The sequence below is a fragment of the Phlebotomus papatasi genome, chromosome 2, assembly GCF_024763615.1.
Source record: "Phlebotomus papatasi isolate M1 chromosome 2, Ppap_2.1, whole genome shotgun sequence".
Taxonomy (NCBI): domain Eukaryota; kingdom Metazoa; phylum Arthropoda; class Insecta; order Diptera; family Psychodidae; genus Phlebotomus; species Phlebotomus papatasi.
In genome coordinates this window covers 102360852-102387351 of record NC_077223.1, presented here as the reverse complement: position 1 = coordinate 102387351, position 26500 = coordinate 102360852, and the positions used below count along the sequence as shown (strand labels likewise).

General features: G+C 34.3%; 1 protein-coding gene across 1 annotated transcript; it reads left to right on the top strand.

The window, feature by feature from the left end:
- Window positions 1-1025: 1025 nt before the first annotated feature.
- On the top strand, window positions 1026-25933 carry LOC129800479 (uncharacterized). Its single transcript, XM_055844885.1, has 6 exons — window positions 1026-1147; window positions 4243-4733; window positions 17615-17656; window positions 17861-18455; window positions 24287-24551; window positions 24684-25933. Exons 2-6 carry the CDS (start codon window positions 4643-4645, stop codon window positions 24810-24812), a joined length of 1122 nt encoding a protein of 373 aa, XP_055700860.1. The 5' UTR covers window positions 1026-1147; window positions 4243-4642; the 3' UTR covers window positions 24813-25933.
- Window positions 25934-26500: the final 567 nt, after the last annotated feature.

Below are 26500 nucleotides of genomic sequence, written 5' to 3'. Positions count from 1 at the left end.
AAACATATTTTTGGTCTCATTTTAATGCCAAATTAATTCGATTACAATTAGTTACTTCTAATTGATACAAAAAATTGTATTTCCTAAATTTCGTGTAATAACTACTTCAGCTATAAAACCGTCAAGTTAAAAACGTTCTTGAAAAAATTCCTCTCTTTATCTCTAAGACTAAATTATGGAAAAATGTTTTAACATAGCAGATTACTCGAATTTGTGACACAGATAATTACGCATGAAAAAGTTTCACATTATTTGTCTAGATCAAAGGTAACAAAGAACAACTTGAAAACGAATAAACGTCAAAATAAGTTTGTCCAGGTAGCGTTTTGACATTTGACGTACAATTTTTGTTTGACGTTTCTTCGGTTTCAAACGGTACTTGCTCACCTCTGGTCTAGATTAACAAAGCTTTATAACAATTAATTTCAAGGATAAAGAATGGTCCCTGTCCTTAGGATTTCGGTTTTTTTTTTTAAACTTTTATCGAATTACAACAGATTTTAATCGATTTGTAGATCATTTAAAAAAAAGGGCCTAAATAAGCGGAAAAGTGGAACGAAGTGAAATGGCTCAGTATTAATTCGTTAATAATTTATAATTTCTAGGTATAGGTTTAATCATCTCATGGATTCCAAGACCTTTTAAATGAGTTTATATTTGCCAAAATTGTTTAAAAATAGCTCTATCTAGAGCTATTTAGAATTTGACCTTGAAAAAAATATTGGGAATCATTCAATGTCATTTTTGATATAAATGAAAGCCATTATGTCTGTAGTCATAACATTGTGGTTTCCTTGCAGCCATTAGCATTAGTAGATCGACACAGCTTTTTTTTTAATTAATGGTGGATAGGACATGCTAGTGATCATATTGGTGAACTAATGTCGACTTTACTATGACTACTCTTTCCACTTGTTTATTATATATATTTATTATACATTTATAATATTGTGTGCAGTCGAGATAAGCGGAATTTTACACTGTGAAGGTGTCTAATATTGATCAAAAAATCGCAGAATCATTTCAGTTGATCGCTGTTCTTGGAATAAAGTACACAGTCTTTCCGTTGTGTGATTTCTATATAAAATTCTTGTGCATTTCCTTTATTAATTTACTAAAAGTGCTTAAAGTCCGCGATTAGAGTATTGTTAGTCTTTTCAAATGTTGTTTTTTTTAATTTTTTTTACACCAGTCTAATATTTTGTGGTTCTCTGTCTACAGAAAAAATATAATTTTACATAAAGAAAATTTTTGAGTGAAAAGTGTCCTAATTAAACTTGCGCTTGATCCAGAGGAAGGAAAAATAATACAAAACAAAGAAAGTTTAAAGTTTATTTCAATGAGATAATGTAATAAAAAAAGTTTGATTATTGATATTTCAACTGATATAGTCATCTCATATGATTACGAAAAATTAAATGTAGGAAGGCAAGAGAAAACCTTGAATATATGCAAATCTTATGCCTTATCAAGGCATTTATTGATTTTAAATTGCGCTCTTGTGGAATAAAAAAGAGCTTTTGATTTTAAATTCATCATCAGCTTCTGTACCCAGCTTTTTGCAGAAGTTGTTAGATGTATAAAATGATAAATAAAAGAATGTGTTCAATAATTTAGTAAACACGTTTTTTATTTCGTTATTTTTTTCTTATATTTTCCTACTTTTATAGGATTTAAATCCATTCACAGAACATCTGATTACCTATGTTTCGAATAAAAACGTAAGTTATTGCTAAATAATATGCTTATATTCAGTTCATAACCAGTTTAAACCGGTTCAGACTTGTCCGATAATACCGAAACTTTTAAAGTGATCATATATAGGTACTTGTTTCAGTAAATTAGAAAACTCGCTCTGTAGGACTGAATTTATGTTTTAACTTTGAAAAATCGTTAGAAAGATTATTCAAGGTTATTTCAAGGTTATATAATTGGTAAGATAAGTCTTATCGGTCTGCAACAGTGCAGAAATCTGGATATTAAAAACTATATTCTGTTTAAGATTACTTCATTGTAGAGGAAGGCCTTCAGGCTTCACAAACACGCTCTAGCTTCGAACATTTAATATTATTCTCATATTTTTTCAACGAATCTGACCTAATATCAACATAACTTTAATAGCCAGTCTTACGTTACACATTTTTTGAAAAAATAAGGTTAGATTTATTAAAAGAATGTAGGAAAATTATGATGTGTTTGAAGCCAGAAGGTGTGCGAAGCCTGAAAGCCTTTCCTTAAACAGGTCAGTTTTGGAGGGAATTTAAAGAAATTATACTTTATACCTATAAGTGGTCTAAAGGGGTAGCCGACGGTGGTGTAACTGAGTTAGGTTTTTCAGGACAATCTGTCCTTCCGGTGAGCGTCGGAATTTGTTGATCAAATTCTATGAATCAAACACACAATTTTACCAGAGCTTTTGACACTTATCGTGTCTTCCTCAGTGGTTATTGGTTGGTCTTTTCTTTAGGATTTTTGTCACTAATTCCTCTATTTTCTTATGCATCAGTTTTGAATTTGGTTAGTAGCTAATTTTCTTCTTTTTTTGCAAAGCGAACGGACATAAGTGTCGAAAGCTCTGGTAAAATTGTGTGTTTGATTCATAGGATTTGATCAACAAATTCCGACGCTCACCGGAAGGACAGATTGTCCTGAAAAACCTAACTCAGTTATACCAATAAGCGTTGAGATCGAACTCAATGAGAGTGTTCCTAGAAAACGTTTGGTTGCTATCAAAACTTTTGGTTCTGTAGCTCTGTAGCCACGTTCACACGGATGATCAAACAACCTGACCATGGTTGAAATTAAAATTTGAAAAATTGCTGTAGCAAAATCAGCACAAGTGAGATGGAGGAAGTCGGTATTGGTAAACCAGGAGTACGGGTTGTAATAGCTTCGGTGTTTCCTGGGAGTCCATTCAACACGCATCAACGCTATGTCAATGCAATGTCTATGATGGCTTAGTTGGGAAAACCTGACCTGTCTATCACGATATCCTGTAATCCAAGCGCCTGGCGAGTTGGCCTTTTTATATGGAGCTATTTGAAGCCAATTCCTAAATTGATCTCGGACTCAGCTCACAGTGCTCCGAGGAAAAATTTATTTAAACAAAAATTTAGTATATTTATCCCTCCATACGGAAAAGTATCTTATAATACGGAAAAACTTCTCACTTTTTAAATATTTAGCATAGCGGTAGCGAGTGCAAAAATATCCCATATAAATTTAAATCGAAGTATGAGAAAGTGACTTCAAATTTCAGGCAATTTGTCAGGGGGTTGCTGTAATCCATCCTGGTTTGAGGAAACCGGGGCAGCTGTAAACATGGGGTAGTTGTAAACTCTCCTCTTTTTGTAATTAGGATATTAGACCTCAGAGGATGAGACCTATCAATTCACGGATACAGCAGGGATCCTTTGTCCACTGAACAAATGGGCAAGATTAAATATCAGTGTTTCGTGCTATTCCATGTCTACTGATGCTCCAGTCTCCCCTATGCGTTGCTCGCAAGAATTATAACTTAAAAGCGAAAAGTTGTTGTCTTAACCCATTCAGTCAATGTACCAGAAATACTTGAGATAGAATGTTCATATTTTGGGGTTAGTTTCCTACAGATTAGTAGATGAATTTTTTGAAAAGAAAATTTTTTTATCTCATATGGGGGGCGGGGTGCCTTTGTCAAACACACGTCTTAACGGTCACTGAATTTAAATTCTGTGCATTAATTCATTACAAACTGTATTGCTTTAGATAGAGTAACTATCCAAGAACACCAATTGGCAACTAGAATTCAAATCAGGAAAAAGGAAAGACGCCTATTTTGAGAAATTCCACGGGATGTCGTATTTTCCGTCCACCATTTTGAGCAAAAATTTTGCATGACCTTCCGCGAAGCAAGAAAATAATAACAAAATGTATTTTTATCTCTGTCAGACTATTTTTCCCAAGTATTTGAATAACTAACGTTACTAAAAATCCACTCCCGACAGCAATTCGGATAAAAATTGCCCAGGAAATAAATCATCAAAAATCACTCAATTTGCGTATGATGTATAATACAATGGTAAGGAATGGGTTAAGAAAAATCGTAGCAGAATTTTAATAAAATTTCTTATTCCACTTTGAATCTATTGTACAAGTCATTAAATGTAAGACCCACGTCATATTAAGCGCAGGTGTTTTATTCAGTAAACGGCTTATCACAAGTGCCATGTGACATCACCTTAATGTTTGTTCCTCTTTCAGCTTTCCGAGGTGCTATCAAATCGATTCGCCCCTCAAGCTCAGTGCGGCTGCGCCGGAAAGGCAGTGGATGGGTCGGAGAGCTTCATTAAGAACATTCATTCATTGAAGACTTCACGCGACTTCAACACTCTTACATCCCACCCACGCACTCCATCCCCGAGCCCATCCGAGCACGTCCTAGGACAGCAAACGTCCCACGTCAGTGTCCACCGATTGCGTGTGACGAACGGTTGGCCAGAGTCATCGCAACCAAAAGCCACTTCCTCAGGAACTCTGAGCCAGGAGAGCTGTTGAAGCCAAGTGTGTGTGCGAGAGTCGCCCATGGAGGGCAGATATTGATTTTTCCGTCAGTCGCGGTAGTTCGCAACATAATGGCGGGCATGAAAATTCGTGTGGAAAAATGTGGTGGAAATTAGTGTGTGAAGTGATTTTTCTGGTGCTGGGACTTGGATACGTGTCTGGTGCAATCAACCAGCACGATTTCTTTCCAGGTGAGCAATACTCAACCCTCACCTTCCCTGACCAGCTTTTCCTTCTTGCAACTTGTGCATGAAAATTCTGAGGCGTAGATATGACACGAAAGGGATTCTCTAGGGAGAATTTTCTTCCAAAGAAGGAAATTTGAACAAGTCATCTCACATTCAAAGAAGTATCAATTGACACTTGATTTATCGATACACCAGAAGACTTTCCTCAAAGTTTCTAAGCTCTGCGAAATATTTTTTTCATCCGTATGTTACTTCCAACAATTCTCAAATGCTTAAGAAAAACATTCCATATGTTCGCTATAAAGCTTTTCCCCCAACTCCAAGCGATTATTGCGAGCAATTGAGTTAATTTTCTTAGCACTATCGCTAGACTAAAACAATGGAACATGGTAATAAAATTAAATGAATTTTTCCACCCAGACAACCCATATTGCTCCACTGACAAATCCAGAGAAAAAAAGAACAGCAGGAAAACTGGTTGAAATTCTTTGTCTGTGCGTGATGGATTTTCTTGTTGGTTTTATACCCCATCCCATGGGGACTTTTACGATCGTCAGAGACCTCGAGAGTGTCGTACTGAATGTGTTATATTTACTATCTCAGAGACAATAAAATGCAAATATTATTCCAAACCTCCGGAGGAGTGCTCCCGTGAAACCCCCTTTGCCATGGTACTTAAGAGCCCCAGGAGAGGGTCGTTAGATCTGAAAATGATTACCGGAGATGCCAATCAAAATCGAATAAAGTGAATATAGTTCATCCATATGGTGATAAAATATTTATTTTTCAGTAAATATTCACACTTATACGCCATCACTATGAGTTCCTGGAAAATCTAATAATTTAATTAATGAAAATACATTGGATGCTGAAAAGTTCACGAGAACTTCATTGAAGTTTCACCTCAATTTCCATCAGTTCGTTCTGAAATATTAACAGGAATTTCAGTAGAATGTTTTGAGTTTAGATATTGGCAAATTGTTCAATAAACTTTGTTGCTCAAACTGCAATTTAATATTGAGTTGTAATATCAGTTGTTGCCCTACCTTAGAGGAAATTAATTAGTTAAGTTTGTTTTAAAGTTGTAATAAATTGTTTTCCTATTCCTCAAAAATACAGCAACGCTGTAGGGGAAAGTGCCCATGCTTGATACCATTGGAAGCTTCGTAATGACTAAATTTTTCCTATGTTTCTCAATAAACGTGACTCCGCAATATATTTTAAAAACTGGCTACTTTCCCATAGTTTTTAAAATATGGTTTCGATGAGTTACATATATATTGTGAAATGTAGAAAATTTAGTCATTACGAAGCTTCCAATGGTATCAAGCATGGGCACTTTCCCCTATTAATCATTTCATCAATAATCAAAAGAGGAAAGAATGGGTTTTTTGGAGCTTATTCAATTATTATTAAAAGGGACAGATAATCCTAACCGGCTTATGTAGGTGAGATTCTTAACGTGAGCTAACTCGGAGTGCATGCAAATTCGATTTGATGCTGAAGTAGGGAGACGCCATTCAGTTATCTTGAATCAAATTCGTGAAATTATACAAGTTTTGTATTTGAACCAAAATGTCAAGGATTTGGATGAACTGACAGAAAAGTGTTATATGGGTGAAATGTAGACCAGAATGTTCTCTATAATTTTGCCGTAGAACTTGAACTCATCGATTACTCAGAAGCCAAGATAAGCGAGGTTTTTTGTTTCTTAACTTGTTTTTTCATCCAGAGTTCCCCAAGTAGTCATTTGTTGAACTTCAACTATATCAAAGAATTGTTGTATTTTGCGGGACTTTCCATTTAAACCCCTATTTTAAGTGTCTCGGTGGAGTAGAGGCAGTCAAATTGGCATCTGAGTGATTTCAAAGCGTTATTATGGGAAAAATCAATTTTTTTACACTTAAACGGCAAAATCGGAGTGATAGCGTAGTCTTAGTGGAAAATGATGTATGGACGAAATGTAGAGACAAATGTGCTCTACAATTATGTTGAAGTAATCATCAAAATCGGTTCAGCGACAGTCGAGATAATTGAGGTTATGTGATATTGAAATTGGTTTTTCGACTGTGGCGCCCCTGGTGTTGGTTCCACGAAGTTCAAATATTCTAGAAAGTTGTAGCATTTGGTGAGATCTTTCGTTTAAGCCCTCATTCATCAAAATCGGTCACATAGAACCGGAGATATGATTTTTTGAATTTTGTGAACTTTGACCCCTCATATCTCCGGTTCTATTGAAACCACAGCGCGCATACGCACCATTTTGGAAACGTCCTAGACTGGACTACAACATACTAAAATTTCATTAACTTGCACAATGCCGTTTTTGAGAAAAGTGACTTTGAATTTCGATGAATTTTGACGCTATCACAGCGCCACCTGTGGTGACTTTTTGAACTTCCATCTGAAAGTGCTCATCGAGACGAAACCAAAAAGGTAAAATTTAGGTCGCTATGTTAATTAGAACCGGAGATAGAGGCCGGTCAATGTTCGAACTTTGACCCCTTATAGCTCGGGTCAGGGGTTATGGATCGACTTAAGGTTTTTTTTGTTTGATAGGTATAATCAACGGCTACAACATACTAAATTTTCAGCCCGATGCACAATGGAATTTTTGAGTTATTTAACTTTTAAGATTTAAAAATTTTCTTTTTAAAAAAAGCGCCCCTAGCGGTGGTTTTATGAACTTGCGATGTTAGAAGGGGAAGTGGCATTTCACGAGAGCTTTCCAAAAAGCCCTCACTTTTTAAATTCTGACAATTAGAACCGGAGTTATGGCCATTTTAAGAAAATTTTTTTGGACCCTTATAGCTCGGGTCAGGGGGGTCGGGGGACCTTAAGTTTGGTATTGATGGAAAGCTCTAAGGCCCAGCTATAACATACTAAAATTTGAGCCCGCTAAATGCCATAGGGGCGGAGCTATTGAGAAAACAAAAAAAGGGGGGTCTTCACAATGGCGGAAGGAGGGGTGGGGGGTGGGGGGTCTATGCACCAAGTTGCAATTTTCACCCGATATATAACCTTTGCCGAAAACCGCAAGTCGATATCTTTTTTAGTTTAGGAGCTATTAAGCTCCAAAGAGCGGCCGGCCGGCCGGCCGGCCGGGAACGTAAATTAGCCACATATATCGACGGCTCCATTCCATACTATTCTAAGTCGACTTAGAATTATATTACTCCGAGAGATATGTTGTTCCTGGGACCGAGATCTACAACTGGTGAAAATTTGGTGGTCATCCGGCGTTCGGGTAACGAGATATTCAATTTTTTCGAAAAAAATTACACGGGCAGCATAGGAAATCGCCAAATTCAAATGGCTCTCCTGAAATGTTGTCATTCTGAGATAGAATAGTATGGAATGGAACCGTCGATATATTCGTGATCAGGAAGTGCTGAAACGCATTTTGGCCAAATTTGAGGTCGATCGGACGACATGAAATTTTGTTAGGATTATAGTAGGTGAGATTGTTAAGAATCTCACCTAATACCTCTAAAGTGGACTACTCCACCATTTCAATCTAAGAAAGACCCTAAAGATTTTTTTGATTGAATAAAAGTATAAGCCACGCCTCTTTTAGCATTTGAATTGTAAAAGTAGAATTTTTAAAGAAGGCGTAGCTTATTTTGTCATAAGTAGCGTCCTTCGTAAGTAGTCATCTTCCAATAGGGGAAAGCTTACAGACTTCGTATGCACTCTGGCTCTGGCCTCGAATATTTTATATTTTTCCCATATTATTTTAACGGATCTGACCTTATCCTTCTAAAAAATGCTTGACTTGAGACTGCCTATTAAAATATATTGCCTTATGGGTCCGGCACATCTTTTAGATCAGGAAAATTTCATGAAGTCGAAATTCGAAACCCTTTCTTTCTCACATGTTTTGCATATGACTATCTCATTCTTTCGCATACCAAATTCGATTGAGCTAAATTGAATTCGGAGTGATGTTTAAGAGAAGAAGAAGAGTGCGAGAGAATGAGATAGACATATGCAAAACATGTGAGAAAGAAAGGGATTCGAAATTCGAATTCATTAAATTTTCTTGATCTAAAAGGTGTGCCCCTTTAGAGATCCATTAGAGCTCTTAGAGCCATTAGAGATCAGATTCATTCCAGGAATCCGACTAAAGGAGTAAAAGTCCCACAGTTATCCCACAAAATTTAGCACAAATTTAGGAACAGGTAAAGAGAAATTTATGCAAAGAACCTCAACCCGCAAGTTTTATGGGGGCTAAGGTAAAGGCCCTGTAGTCGACCGGTTCCTCAAATCGGCCAGTGGAATTATTTAACCAATTTTTTAACGTTTTATAGTCAATTTCTATTAAATTTGCACTGGTTTGAATTATGTATGATGTAATAGATCTTATAATATTAGACTGGTTAAACCATATTATAGGACATCTAACTAAATTGAATAAATAATCCCACTGACCGAGTTGAGGAACCGGCCGACTACACGGCCATTAGGGTAAGTGTGCCAAATTTCGGCATAGTTGCATGCAAGCGCCAAAGTCTCAAGTTTGAAATGTAATATCTTTAATAGAAATTGATTTCTTTATTCCTTCTTCTTATGGAGTATAGCTTTGAAACTTGTAGACAGTTTATCGTCTTTATTTACTCTGAAAATAATTCTTATAGATTTTAAAATTAATAAAAATGTAGACATAGCTTTGGTTCCCTATTTCGGCCACCTTCATTCTCTTCGTTGCCCTTCAGGAATTTTTCCAATGACTTTTTACGTCATCTCGTTTGTCGAAGCTACATTTTTTGTTATTCTTTTGCATTGTATAATCTCTAGAGTATGTAAAAACTAAAAATTCATGGAAATTCGAGGAACAAAAAAGGTGGACGAAATTGCAAGCCGGCCGGAATTTAGAACACCTACCTTGCCTTGAATATTTTCATCAAGTATCAGACGGAATCTATATGACTTTCACCGGTTCTTCATTAATAATATTATTATATGGGGCCATTCTTGTACATAGAACAGTTTGTCTCGTTTGTCTTATTTCGAATTGATTAAACTAAAATTAAATGAGATTGAATATCTTTCCTAACTTTTAGGCTTATTTTCTAAAATAATTAATAAACTATTTTGAAGGTTTTTCAGGAACTCAGATTTTTTTCTTTCAAAAAATTTATTTCAATATTTTTTGGTACTTAACTCTTATGTCAGGTTTTGTATGAGCTTGCGTATACAATAGGAAGACTCTTTTGTTCTGATATTAACATTAACATTAACGTTTCCTACATATAGGATATCGATAGAGTAATAAAATTATCTTTGGTAGGTTCCAGAACTTACACGTTGCAATAAAATTTGCACTATAATTCAGCCGAAAAAAGTGACTAAAAATAATCGGAAAATTTTACACGTGAGAAGAAGCAAATAAAATTGAAGAAAAATATAAATTGTGTGCGACATTTGGTTTTGGCGAACGAATTTGAAAACGCGTGCATGTTTGCTCAGTTTGCTCACCTGCGAAACGCGCGCATTTTATAAAATTTTCCTACACAATTAATTAAATTCATGAGAATAACCAGAAACCAGACAGATTACCTTGAACTCTCTATTCAATTCATTGTTGACTTACTTATAACTTGAAATTTAGCAATGTGGCATACAAATTATCTCATACAGCACACCACTTTCCCTCCATCCGAGACACTTTCCGCTCTTTGCAAACAAAAAACGAAATTATCTCTAAAGTAAACTATAACCATGCAAATTATTGTCGTTACGCTAGTGAATTTGGTTCGAGGTTTTTGACTCTCTTCGGAGAAATAATGCAAGAAATTGTTAACTAATTTAAATTTAAATTGCAATCTTTAAATTAATGCTTAAATCCTTAAGTAACATTTTATTTTTTTTTTTTGCAAAAACAAATTGAAGCGTACAGCATTCACTACCTAAGTGAAACAATTAAAGTAAAGGTCACCCGTGCTCTGAATAAAGAGAAACGAATTAATTAATTTTCTTTTTCATTTGTAAAATAAATTAAAAAGAAGTTTGTTATCATATATTAGTTTTTTTTAATTAACTTTATTTCATGCAGTATTCTCATCCCTAAGTACACTCAGAAAAAAAGAGGCTGCGATTAACTTTTTTTCGTCATAACTTTAACATTTTTTGGGTGTAAAAATATATCAACATTTTTTAATGTTAATTTTACACCTTTTAAGGGTAAAATCAACATGAAAGAAAGGTAACTTTAACCCATAATACACCTAAAAAGGGTAATATTTACACCGTTTTTGGATCAATACTGCAGGGTAAAATTAACATTTCCGGAATGTTATTTTAACTTTTTCGAATTTCTCTCAGTGTAGGGGAAAGCGCCCATGCTTGATACCATTGGAAGCTTCGTAATTATTAAATTTTCTATGTTTCACAATATATATGTGACTTATCGCAACCATATTTTAAAAACTATGGAAAAGTGGCCAGTTTTAAAAATATATTGCGAAGTCACGTTTATTGAGAAACATAGGAAAAGTTCAGTCATTACGAAGCTTTCAATGGTATCAAGCATGGGCACTTCCCCTAGCACTGCATGGCTAGAAACCAGATATTAAGTCATGAACATGTCCTTTCAAGGGACCGAACCTCTTGCACTAACCTCCTCGATATCTGGCGAATCTCCGTCAACTCGCTCCGAAAACGTAGCCTAGGTCTCTGTCATAAAGTCCGTCCTGTCGGAGGCTTCTTGCGAGTTTCCGTAACAATCAATTTGATGGTAATTGCCATGCCTATAAGAATACCAAAAAGAGCCTTCAGCACCTTCAGCAAGGCTTGGTGGTCTCATAGGAATGAAGGATTGATGGGTTTGGCAATCCACTGGGTTAACAATTGCCGAACAAATCGTACGCCCTATTAAAATTAGTTATCATGTTCCTTGTGACATTCTACGGTTCCCTCTCATAGACAGGAAGAAGTCTTGGTAAGATAGGTTCTTGAAATGGAGAACAATGGGCATCCTTTTGAGGTGGATTAGCTGTCCAAAATTACAAGGAAAGTGTCCAAATTTACAACCAAGGTGTCCAAAGTTACAACAAATCAATTCATTTTCAAACGTATTAATACTAGTAAAAACAAAGACGATAAACAGCTTCCTAAGTTTCTAAACCATCCTTCTGAAAAGAGAGTAACAAAAAAATCAATTAGTATTGAAAATAATGCACTTCAAATTTAGGATATTCATGCTTCTAAGCGCCCTGTCTAAAATTATAAGCACTTCCCCTATTCAAAATTTGATTTGAATTATAAACTTGTTAAAAATTATATCAAGAAACCTTTAAAGTTCTTGTCGGTGTTAAACTTTACATCACTCTTAATGCCGTTAATTGCTTATTAATAATCTCGATAATGAAATGAAGCTAATTTATTTAAAAATAACGATTTTATATACTAGACCATAGGCAAGACTCATTTGAATATGAAAAATTCATACCAACATAAACATTATCCTGTGAAGATAAATCGATAAAATCTTGTCAAATGAAACATATCGTTTAATTAAATATCTGAGAAGATTAATTCAATTACGCAGCAGGCAAATCACTCTATTGGAAATGATGATGCTTTTTAATTAATGAATCTCGCTTAAGAGCATCGTCAAGGAAAAAAAAGCTCCAGATTCAAGCTCTCGCGGAGCTACTCAAAGCATCCGTGATGTCCCCTGGTGGTGAAAAGAGGCATCACGCGCCATCAGTTGTCTCGTTTTTTCTACTGTTTTTTGTTCACGCTCATCGTCTGTCTATTTTTCTCCGAAGCGCTCCCCAGACCCAGAGCACACAAAAAACTCATTGAAAAGGTTGAAAACCCAAAGGCAGATTTTTAGCCTTGCGATGCATTATGAGATTTTGTGAAGGAAAGAAAAAATGAGACATGCATGTTTTACGCATATCTTTGTCTCTAAAAATTGATTAAAAAAAAATTAAATTTTCAAGTGACAAAATTTCTATTTTTATTTTCTTCATAGTTCAAAATTTCTATTTCTTCAAAGGACAAATTGCATTTGACACATTTGAAAGATAGGGGGAAACAGGTTTGTTTTTTGGCCTTTTTTTGGTACGGGAAAGTCAAACTAATAAATAATTAACATGACCTTTATTTTTCCTCCATTCTTTCCAAAAACCATGTTCTTCTTGGGAATCTTTAAAAACGCATCCTGCGATTTTTTTATTTTTAAATATGTTTTAGAGGCCGACTCGGTGATAATTTCATATAAGAAAATACTGTTGAATCAAAGATTTTTCAAGGTCAAAGGTTAAAAATGCTCTATAGAGAGCGTATTTTTAAACCGAATAGAGTGACATTTGGTATAGTTCCAAAGGTCATGCAATTTTTTACAATTCTGAAAAGGGTATAATTTTTTTATGAATCCATATAATAAACCAGTTATGAAACTATAACTAATTTTAATCTGAAGTCCAATTGTAGTATTGTTAGCAAATTGCACAATCACAGTAAAAACTTTTGGACACTGACCAAAATATTTCTTAAAAATTTTCTTTAGAACAATTTGTTACAGAACAAATATGTACCTAAAAAAGATATTTATTCGTTCCAATATTTTTTTTTCTTTACGGTTTTGTTAAGAATAGTGACAATTGTGTAAAAGTTTTCTTTTAGAACCGTTTCGATACGGTGGAATACCTACAAATTTCAGTAGATTTCGTTTTATACAAATTTGATCTGTGAGTTGGAATAAAATTTTGTTACGCTCTACTGTTTTGTTCCCACTGTCAGGAACAAATTTGTAGATTTTTTTTTATAAAAATACTATTCCTACATTTGTAACATATTCGTTTCAAAAATTTTCGGTGTCCGTGGACGATTTAATTTTTGGAACAAAAATCGTTACTAATATGGGGAATCCTTTTGCCTCTCTTAAAAAGTACAAATTTGTTGCTAAAAGTCGGAACCAAAATATAGACATTTTGTTCCAATTATCGGGAACAAATTAATGCAATTTAAAAGATCTCGTCCGTTTCGTCTAACAGTTAAGGTCTATAGTTAAGGTGCCAGTGCTGGTAGCAAGAGGGGAAAAATCTCGCCAATCTCGAATAAAAAAAAAGTGAAACCGTAAATATTATAGCTTGAAAAATGCCACAAATTTAACGTCCTTCTTGCTGCGATGGTGACTTTCGGAACAAATTAGTTACTAATATTGAAAATCTTTTTGTTACTCCTTGAAGGCACAAACTGGTTTATTATATGGATTCATAAAAAATTATACCCTTTTCAGAATTGTAAGAAATTGCATAATCATTGGAACTATACCAAATGTCACTCTATTCGGTTTAAAAATACGCTCTCTATAGAGCATTTTTAACCTTTGACCTTGAAAAATCTTTGATTCAACAGTATTTTCTTATATGAAATTATCACCGAGTCGGCCTCTAAAACATATTTAAAAATAAAAAAAATCGCAGGATGCGTTTTTAAAGATTCCCAAGAAGAACATGGTTTTTGGAAAGAATGGAGGAAAAATAAAGGTCATGTTAATTATTTATTAGTTTGACCTGCCAAGATTGTAAAGTTTTAAATTTCGAATCGTAAGGGTTAGGGGAAAGAACTGTCCTTTCGAACGTTCATGCCTGCGAATAGCGTGATTTTTCTTTTATTTTTCCTAAGAGACTTATAAATAATTATCACATAATCATAAATATTGATGATAAGCTAACTAATATTTAATAGAAATGTGTAGGGGAAGGTCGTCTGCCTTCAAACGAAAAATGTAGTTCCAAATTTAAGATTTGTTTCTGAAGAATCCACAAAATGGATTTTATTTTCTACTACACCAAAAAATTCTCTTGTTCATTCGGCGTATATGACTACCTCATTTACCATTTGCAAGTCCTCAGTTTTTCCTTCTGAGGAAATTAAAAAAGTGATGTCGATTTGTATGAAGGCAGCTGGCATAGTCTGCCTTTAAACGCGAGGCAGCTACCTTTAAATGTTTTTTTTTCACTGAGAATATCAAATCAATAAAAGTAAATGGGCTATAAATGATTAGATTGAAGCCTAACGCACTCACTAAAATCATCACTGCAGTCAAAAGACATTAAACAATAACTTTTCTTCACATTTTTCTGAAGCACTGTTTTGCACTTGAAAATTTGGAAGAAAAAGCCATTGAAGTTGACAATTGTCAACTTGAAACATCCCGGCCGGAGCAAGATAGCGGGTTATAATTATTTGTATGACGTTCGTCAGAGAAAAGTAGGAGTTCGATTTCACATGTTTTGATGTATGGAAAGATAGGATTTAAAGGCACACGACATTACCATTTAAAGGCTGCTGCAGGGTGATATTTGCAAATTTTTGCCACCCACAAAAATTGTGTCATCTGAACCAAAATGTATTAACAGAAATATTAAGCCTGATTAACCTTCTATGTGTCACAATGGAAGATTTATTTGTAAAATGATTTTTACTATGAAAAATCACATGATTTGTGGAGCATCAAAATTACAGTTTAGAGCTCATTTTCATTTTTTTTTTATCTAGCATCTAGGAAATAGGAGCTAGGCTCTCCATTTTTTGATGATTTGTGAGGATGATGGATAGCTACCTAATAGTTAATAGAATATAATTTATGCTTTTGAGAACAACGAAAAAATCGCAACATTTAAAGGCTGCTGCATTTAAAGGCAGACGACTTTCCCCTAAGTCTCATACGAAAAATAAAAGAAAATTCCCATTATTCCAAGGCATGAACATTCGAAAGGAGAGTACTTTCCCGTACCAAAAAAAGGCCAAAAAATAAACCTGTTTCCCCCTATCTTTTAAATGTGTCAAATGCACGTGTTCTTTGAAGAAATAGAAATTTTGGACTATGAAGAAAATAAAAATAGAAATTTTGTCACTTGAAAATTTAATTTTTTTTATCAATTTTTAGAGACAAAGATATGCGTAAAACATGCATGTCTCATTTTTTCTCTCCTTCACAAAAGTTCCATTTCAAAATCGGGTTTTCTATTGTAATCTCGAAATCATGTTATGCTTTTTCGCTACTTTTAGGTTTATTTTGTAACTTCGCGGATCGCGGTGTGTTCGTGGATTTTAGTGGGCCGCGGAATTTTTCGTGTATTTGCGTGGATCGCGGTGTTGCTCCCGGATTTTCTCGGATCGCGGAATCGTTCACGAATTTTCGCGAACCGCGAAATTTCTCGCGGATCGCGGAATCTTTTGCGGACCGAAGAATTTCTGACGGATTTACGCAGCCGCCAGAATTTATTGTGGATTTTCCCGGACCGTGAATTTTTTCGCGGATTTTTGAAGATCGCAGTATTACTCGCGGATTGCGGAATAGTTTCTGAGCCATTTTGGCATAAAAGTTTTACATGTATTTTTGTGCATTTCTGACAATCGAATTTGCACTCTTCAATTTTCAACGACCTCGAGTTGCACGCATTTCGAGGTTTCCTGTAATAAATCTCAGCTAGCATAAGGTCATCTGGACTTCGATTTTGCCCCCAATTCGAATTTGCAATGAAAGAATCACACATAGCATAAGCCCATTTAGGCTTATCACTGACTTTTTTCTTCTCCGAGAAAAATTATATCGGCATATTATGTAGTCACCGCGATATTAGCTGGTTTTGTGAAATGCCCATGACGATTGACGATTCATAATTTTTACGATTTTCTACAATTTTTTGAAACAACGAGACTGATCGTGAAAATCATAAAAATTCGCTCAGCTGTAATTCATAAGATTTCTCACACAGTGGATGAGTTTTGTTGTTTTGCATTTTTTTCTCCTCCGCCTGATCGCAAAAAACTGCAGGCGTGCTGAAGGTCAGAGAGAAAAGGAAAGACATGGTGAAAAATGCGACGCGTAATCTTGTGGCGAATTGCTGAACAATTTTGAGTAGCATTTCTCGGAAGTTCGGAAAGCTATCAAAAGCTCATGAAAATTTCCAATTTGGAGCATGTTGTTTAAAATTTAATTGCAAAAAAACTATTAGGAGTTTCTCCAATTCTAATGTACCATTTGAAAGCTAATGAAATGTAGATTGGTACAAAAATAATTATTAATTCGGAAAAAATGATATTCTCGGTACAAAGATGCAATGAAAACTGTCATTTTTTGGACAATTTTCAATTGAAAAATACTTGGAAAATTTGTATGAAAAGTGAAAGAAGTGAAACAGGCATTTTGTAGAGCATGTCTTTAGGAGCAAAATTAAAAAAAAATATACCTCTCTATCTTTCGTATTCTAGGAGATAATGCAGCTTCTTTGTGGCATGTTTTAGAAGTATACGAATGTTTGGAAAATTATATTACGAAAGCAAAACAGTTTTTCATAATATTAAAACAGGGAATTCAAAGATAATATAAAAAACTACCCTCAGTTAAATTTTCAAGGAAATATCTCAAAAATTGTAAGACTTGATACACTTTTAATTTTGGGTTTTTGTATGGAGCCGCCATTTTCTGGCTTTATTATTCTCTTAAGCAGCCATCATTATGATGAGGAATTAATTGAATTTTTCTGCACAATTTGTTTGTTCGCGACTTGGAGGGAAGTCTTGTAACACTTTAACCACTGATTGAGCTATTTCCCAATTTGATTGAAAAGCACGTAATATGACAAAATAGCTCGTGTGTTGCTTCCGCTATTTTCTATAAATAGGAAATCCTATTTACCAAACTTTTTCCTACCCCCCATCCACAGACTGAAAAGGATCCCTCTTTGGAAAAGTTAGTAGTTGGTGCTCCACTTCTTAGTCCCCATAAAAGACCAATAAATTCAACAGAAAAGGGTTGATATACAACTCCAAAACAGTCACATAAATCTGGAAAAGTGATTTTTTTTTCTTTGGGGGAGAAAATATTATTCTAAATAGTGACTATCATTTTCCCATTGCAGGTCTTCGAAGAGCACCAAGCACCAAAATAACTTCAAACTCATGTAAGAAGAAACTTTTGTGGGGGCGGAACCCACAATTTTTGGATAAGGGAGCTTTCATGAAATTTATTGATTTGGAATATTTAAATAAAAGCAGGGATGAATTTAGCGCTGTAAAAGATTATTCTTCAGACAATGAATTTCATGAAAATTTCCTATTTTCAAGGCATAAACTTACAGAAACTTTACCAATTTCTTCCACTTCAGATGATGAGAACTACCTTGCGCAGATACTAAATTTTATTGAGGAGCAAGCAAGACGTAGATTCCAGCAGAAGGTGGTTGAATACCAGCTGGATCCTTCAATCAACCATCAGGTTCCTCAGGTGCCTCAAGAAGCACCTGAGCCGGGCTTCACATATCAATTCCCAGAAATGAAGGATCATGAGTTCAATGAGCCCTACCAGTTCGCAGTTGGACCCAATGACCCCAGATTCTACGACCTAGACTCCGAACTACCGGTGCGATTGAATGAGGATGTGTCCCTGGAGGAGCACAGAGAGGACTTTCCTTACTATCGCATCAAGGGTCCCATCAATGTAAATCCCAAACTCAAGCAGATCGATCCAGATGCCAGCAATGACGATGTATCCCGAGAGATGCAGGGTCTGCTGCAAAAACTAAGCCATGGGATGCCCAATGGGGGCAGTGTCCTGGACCCCAATCTCCTGGTAAGGCACGATGTCATCCAGAAGCCTATGGACATTGAAGCGCCCGTTGGAATGTACGTAGTCGCCCTCGTAGCAGGGGTTAGTGCAGCTATTACCGTTGGCCTTCTTGCAGTAGCCATCGGATGGTACACGTAAGTTATCGTATTTCAATTACACAGTAAAAAAAATGTGTAAAATTTTACAACTAAAATAGTGCAAAATCGACCATTTTAGTTGTTTAATTAAAAAATGTTTAAAAAATGCACAACATTTTGGTAATTAATTGTCACGTGATTGAAAATGACCACTATTATAGTTGAAAAATTTTCAACAATGTTGTTTAATTTAAAAATGTGTAAAATTTTAACACTATAATAGTGTGAAATCGGATAAATTATTTATTTAATTGCGATCTGTGTAAAATTTCTCACTGTTATAATTATAAAAATTTTTCAACAATGTTTCGTGATTTAAAACTGTTTAACAAATTCTGAAAATTTCCACTATTATTACAGTTTTTCACATTATTATAGTGTGGAAAAATACACAACTTTATAGTATTTTTTGTCACCTGATCAAAAACTAACACTATTATAGTTTTATCATGATTTTTAACACTATTATAGTGTGAAGCCTTGTGTATTTCAACCAAATTTGTTGAATTTTGAAACAAAAGTTGTTGAATTTTTAAACAAAAGTTGTGTAAAAATTGTTGAATTTCCAATTAAGACTTATACTTCAGTCGAGATGCTTTTCATTGGACAAAAGTCATATAGAACATCAAATATTTATATGCATAATAAGTATATCGTGAAGATCCGAGAATCAGATGTAATCATTTCGCATTAGGGGGGATCCCGAGTACAGGAAAAACCAATAAAAATGTCTAAAAATGCAAAAAATCAAAATCTTCGAAATGAAAAGAAAATTCAACAATAAACAGAATTCAACAATTTTTGAATTTACACATAAAAATTCAACAATTTTTACATTCAACAATTTCAAATTCAACATCTTGAAATTCAACAACTTTAAATTAAACAATTTTAAATTAAACACTTTTTCCAAATTTAACACTATAATAGTGGTGTGAAAGATTACACACTATAATAGTATTAATTTTTTTTACTGTGTATAATCAAAAGAATCCTTAGCTAAAGTAAGCTAGAATTAAAGAAAAGCTTACGATAAGCAAGCTTACGAGTTATCCGCATCTAACGGTACCTACTTTGAGCTGTAAGGCTACACTGTTATACGATTTTCTCTCATATTTCTAATGGAAAATGGTTTTTTTTAACGTGATGTAATTTCGATACACAAAATAATTGTGGATCTAAATGAAATAATTGTAAGGACCATTTTCATTTACAAATAGGCGGAAAAGTCGTATAACAATCTAGCTCCACAGCTCAGAGTAGCCCGAACTCCCCCTAAATTTTACTTTTTTCTAAATGTAGATTTTAAGTTGAATTTTCCACCTTAATATCCAAAAACTCTCCATTTCACAAATTCATATCAACTTTAAAACACTCAATTTAAAGCTGGAATAATGATTTTCCATCAGTTCTACATAAACTCAATATACTGGTGGAAACTCAAAAGGAAATATTCAAATTATATAGTCCGGAATATATTCTAAGAATGCATTCATCTCTCAAAGATATGTTATTTGCTTTGGAAACGTGCTCCAACCAAGAAATGTTTTTGATATGGCTATGTATGTGAATATAATTCCTTTCAAGAATCCTCATATTTCTCCATTGATATCACTTACACAGATTCTTTATGGATTCTTTCAAGGACTCTGTATAAAAGATATTTATGATACCATCTGAGAAATACATGATGTAGCCATAGCACTTAGACTGCAAAATGCAACTTATGGTCTTAGACAAGTAGATACAAAATATTGCATTTCAACATTAATCAATAGTATTTTATTAAACGGGGATAGAGAACACTGAAATGTAAATAAACAAGCCCTAAATATAATCTGACATTTATTAGAAAGATACAGAGCTGTGATTGATGTGGTAGATTAGATAGTCTCGTCGATCAATTAATTTGCAAGTTGCCCCAAAGGCTTTTTGAGGGAAAATTCATCCATGGAAAATGGAAATTCATTGAGACATTTTAGTAGGAAGTCATTTTATGATTTTCAATTATGCTTACGTGGAATTCTTGTTATATGAAGAATTTAAGTATTTTGTCTTTGTTCTTTTGGATATAAGAATACATCGCTCCTTGGAAATTACAAGGGGCCAACTCACTTTTTGGCGATTTTGAGGTTTTAATGCACTCAGACAGAGAATTTAATAAAATTTCAGATGATATGAGTCAATAAATTTCGTTATTAGAAAAGTTTTTCAAAATTTTACTCTTTATGATTGCTTGCGCGGTTTTGTTTGAAGTCAAGGGGCACAAAATAGATTTATCGTTCAATTTTTTTTGAAACAAGGAACTAATGGTGCTATTCCAATGAAAAAGTGACCATGTTTTTTTAGCACTTTACTGTTCTCAAGTACTAAAAAAGACCATGTCTGTTCCTATACGTCATTTCAAGGAAAATAATGAGTAGAGAATATTAATGCTGCTCGATGACTTTTCACCACTGAGAATTCACGGGAAAACTCATGGAAAACCTGGGAAAACCCACGGTTGAGGCTAAAGTTGTCAACTCCCGGTCATCTAACTGCATCACGCCACCAAACTGACATGGCAGGTTACTCCACACTGACTGAATGTCAGATGGCATTGTGATCGGGTGAAAGCTTGCTCGGAACGAAAATTCGAATTCGGATTTCGGTTGAACTCTTCTTTTGTGTCGGTTCCTGTTATGACTATTTCGTGATTTTGAAACACGACGAGGACTGGGGAAAATATGAAGTTTTGTGCAGAGAGAATAACTTTACATCTTGTCTATCATGATAAAGAAAATGTAGAAAATACTATGAAAGTGAAAACATTAAATTAATCTTGTCGATTTCCCAACCGAAATCCGAATTCGAATATTCCCGCCGAGCGAGCTTTCACCCCCGATTACAATGCCATCTGACATTAATCGAAATAACATGTGGGAACAGTCATAGTCTTTTTAGTACTTGAGAACAGTAATGTACTAAAAAAAACATGCTCATTTTTTCATTGGAATAGCACCATAACTCAAGCAAGTTGATCCCGTGTCATTCTAATTTCATGAAAATCTGCGCATCATTTAGAATGACAAAGAGCTAACTCATAAAAAAACATATTTTGAAAAGTAAAAATATGTATGTTTCGATGTTTATAATAATGCTCATACAAATAGAAAAAAATTAAATTGTTTTTATTAACATACTTAATTGATATAATTATTTATGCAAGGTTTAATCTTTCATGCTGTCTCCTGAAAAATGGCTCAGATTGAGTTGGCCCCTTGTAATTTCCAAGGAGCGACATAGAGTATATATATTTGATCTGAGATACTAAAAAATCATCAAAATCGATTCATAAACACCAAAAATATGGTCCAGTTAAAACATTTTTGGTTATAGCTCAGCTCGGGTCAGGGAACATCCAAGGATGAGTACGACCTAGATCATCTAGTTTTTGAATTATTCGACATCGAATTTTCGAAAACCGATTTTTCCATTAATTGAACTGTGAATTAATTCAGATGAAATTGGGGTGTTCAGAAAGTTATAGTTATAGTCGTTATAGTAAATAAGTAACTTTAACCCATAATACACCTAAAAAGGGTGATATTTACACCGATTTTGGATCAATACTGCATGGTAAAATTAACATTTCCGGAATCTTATTTTAACTTTTTCGGATTTCTCTCTCAGTGTATCGACATTTAACCTTTGCCGAAAACCGCTTGTTCTTTCCGAAGAAGTGGTTATTCGACGGACAGAACGGACAGGACGGACGGACGGACCGTCCATGATAATCGATTTTTAGCGCATTATAGTGCCCGCTCCTTTAATCTGGATCGGCGTAATCCGGACGAGTTATCGATGGTTACATTTAAAATAATTTTGAGGTCATGTATGCATGTCTGTTCTACCATGAAAATGAATTATCCTGTGATGTTTTTGTTTAATAAATCAGGTATAATAGCATAGAATTCTCATCGTCTTTAAAATTTTTATTCTAATTCTACAAAAAAAAACTTGTATTATTTTTTTGAGACGTTGAACAAATTCAAAAAATCCATCCGAATAACGAAGCGGACATCTGTCATATTGTCTCAAAATTATCCGAATAACGAAGCAGGCACTGCATATGATATTCATGATCTAGAAGTGTAAATGCAAAATTTGGGCCCGATCTGACGAGGTCGGATTTCACCTATGACCACAAAAGACGATATTGTAAAAAATCTGAGCTAAAAAGTGTACTTTCTGCACCTGTGAAGCTGCTGTTTAGTTTATGCCCAACGCGCAATAACTTTTGTTTGTAAATATGTTTTCAAAATTACCTATGAGAGTGAGCGAGATGACTAGATTTAGGTTTCATTCATTCTCATTAAAATGTCAAAAACATGTTTACAAAACAAAAGTTATTGTGCGTTGGGCATTATATTCAATTTCATGGAATTCTGTGATTTCTATGCAGTAATTACCTATTTAGGATTAGAATGAATAAACTGGTAATTAGTCTCTCAATTCATATTCCATTGCGGATCCTTCGGTAGAGGATGTCTAACCTATAGTCTTTAGGATTTTGTCGTGTCATTTGTACTACGTTAACCATCCTCTGCATAGTTAATGTTGCCCCAAAATAAGAAAAAAAAAGAAAATTACAACATTTTAATATTCTCTGAAACGCCACTTATTTTTATTTAATTTTTATGCATTTATTTAACATTTGCATTGACTTTCGATATAAATTTCTTGTGAGTAGGGTGTGGTAGACAGTGGCAGCATAGGGATATTAAAATAAGTCAATGACATCCACCGTCGTCTTAGCGTTGTTGCACTAACCTCCAGAGCAAAACGGTGGAAAAGCTCTTTCGCAAGTTGTATAGCCAGGACCAAATGCATTAAGTTAGTAGAATACATGCACAATTAAGATTATCTCATCTGGACAGGATGAGACAATATAACCTGGAGAATGAACCAGCCCGGCTAACACATTAAGTACTTATTAAGTAGTTATTAAGTTCTTAACTTAATGACTTATTAATTTTAAGAAGTTGTAGAACATTCGACTAATTAAAAAATATATGAAAATGAGACAAACGTCAGCGCTTTGTAGCGAGTAGTCAAACTAATATGGTATGACTCAACCTTAACACTAAGTACTTAATTAGGGCCCTTATTAAAGTCCTTAGTTAAGTAGTTTGTGTTAAGGACATGAAAAGTATTTTTACTAAGTACTTAATTAAGGGCTTTCTACTACGCGCTTTTTAAGCACTTACCCTAATGCATAGAAAACATTTATTTTTAATTCTTCAATTTGTTTTTATTTCACAAAGAGATAAAAATACACTTTTGCTTCTTATTGCTAAGATAAATACATTGCTACCTCAGCTCTGTTATGTTGCCCGGGCCAACACTTTCTTCTCGAACTTTAAATTATACTTTGTTTATTTCACGGTAATTAACTATTTATAAATTTATCACTAAAAGAATATTTCATTAAAATATTTCACGTGTGCAATAACATTTTATGATTATGTTTTTTCTGAAATGTAAATTTGTTTCATCTCTTCCTATCCAATGGTTAACATGTGTCCGTCGCATTCTCTAATCAAGTTTCCATTTGTTGTCACCAGATGTCACTACTTTCGCTCAAAAAATGCCTTAATTACGTACTTAATAAGTACTTATTAAGGACTTAATTTATGTACTTGGACTAAGTTATTATTTAAGAGCTTGTTTAATGCATTTAATTATTGCATTAGGCTAGTAACAGCTTACCTTGTGTTAGCCGGGAGGCTGCAAAAGCTTTTCCAGCTTCATTGGATTTCTAAAGATCCTTCTTTCTTCTTTTCTAGTTTCTACAAGAAGGCCAAAGCTGCTGCTGATGTAGAGTATCCTGCCTATGGAGTCACTGGCCCCAACAAGGAAGTTTCTCCATCCGGAGACCGCCGCCTGGCACAAAGTGCTCAAATGTATCACTATCAGCATCAGAAGCAGCAAATAATAGCCATGGAGAACAGCCTAAACGGTGAGAGGAATGGGTCACTGTCGGATGTCAACAGTGACGATGAGAATGAAGAAGGAGACTACACAGTCTACGAATGTCCTGGACTAGCTCCTGTAAGTAATTATGAACATGCGTTTTAGCATTTAACTATTCTCAGGTGCTTCTGTATTATCGATTTTTCCTTTTGTTGGTTCCTGATGATTTTGAGTAATATAGTTAATGGGAATCTTGTTTTTCTGAATTAGACTGGCGAGATGGAGGTGAAGAATCCGCTCTTCTTTGATGATCCAACACCAGCAACTCCGGCCAATGTAACAGTTGTGCAGCAGAGTAAGCCCGATTCAACTTCCAAGTCACCTAAAACAAAGGAATAATTTTATATAATAAATGGCCAGGAGTTTTTTGAAGGAGATGGGCAACTTTAACATTTTACCATTTAGAAGGAAATTGAGAAAGAATTTTCCGTTTAAGCATCTACGTAGATTCCTTTTGACGCCATGTCTTCAGACTCTCTGTAAGACTGATAAATCTCAATTCATTGGTCTCTAAAACGAGTCAATTTGTAAGACCTAAAAATATCAAAATTTTTCTCAATTAGATTTTTTCCCGAAAACAAAGGATTATAAATCTTTCATTTTAACAGTGAGAAATGAGATTCTAAGAAAGCCAGTCTGTAGAAGAGATTTAAAAAAAAAAGAAACCTTTTACCACATAAATGTAAAACCCTAAAGTGAAACAATTTATAAATAAACTTAAAGGACATAATTAATCCTCCCAAAACAAAAAAAAACCAAAAATGTAAATGTTGTGGAATGTGAAGAATATATTGACTGTTAATTGTTGGATGGACTAATAACAATATTAAATGTATATATCTGGATATGGATTATTCCAAAGATAATAAAACATTGGAGTGTTTTAATCAATAAAAAAATGCAGCTGAGAAATAATAAAATAAATAAAATAGAAACTTTTGAAAAGCCCATTTCACTCCAACCACAAGTTCAGAGACATTTTTCCTTAATTTCCCAGCACAAATTTGTCACCAGAGAAGGATTGATAAACACTAAAATAATCGATGTAACATCTTATGATCCCAACAAGAGAAAACTATATATATGGATGAAATAAACCACTCTTTGAAGTACTTAACAATTTATTGTCAAATTAAGTGAAAGCTATTAAACTAACATTATATAGAAGAAAGTAAACTTATATATAATCTCATGTCTCTAAGGAAAGCCAAGATTGAACAAGAAGGAATTGGAAAAGTGAAGAGAGGAGCTTGAAATAGAAATTTTGGATTGAGAAGATTTGTGGCAGGAGAAGAAAAGCCAGATTGGATTAAGTGAAGCGGACAAAATTTAAATTGGACAGGGATGTGGACTTATGCCAGATAGAAATTGATAAATTTATAAAAAAAAAATGAAAATGAAGCGTATATTTAGAAAGAGAAGAAAATAAACTGAAATAAACAGCATTATATTCCACAAGACATACAATGATTTTCCTGCTGTTTTTTTTTCATGTTCCACTATCATACTTGGTACTATCTCCCTGGTGTGGAAAATTAGGGTCAAGGTCGGTCGACGGATGAGGATAATTTGCGGAAAGGAGCTTTGTGCACATTTGTTCTGCAAGCTTGACGATGGGGGTGGTCTTTGTCGTTTGCTCTCTTCGGATGACCTCAATTTTCCACCTTTGCAAATTGCACAAATATTTGCACCTCAACAAAAGGCTCTGAAATTGATCGTCATGTACTGCATGCACCTTTACAAAGTATCTCTTCCTTCGAAATTTTGCAAGAAAATATCCACTAAACTATTGCTCAATTGTTTATGTTTTATTTTGAGGGTGGAGTTGGGCAGTATATTCTAGCTAAAAAGATTTATTCTTTTTAGAAAATATCAATACTAAATTCCGGGCAAATCATCTTCCAGATGGATCCCTAATAAAAATTAAAAAAAAATATATTAAATTCATTCAATTTTGAATAAAATTTTAATTAAAGTTGCTTTGGTGAAACTCCAGTGTGAGTAGGGAAAGTGTGCCAAATTTCGGT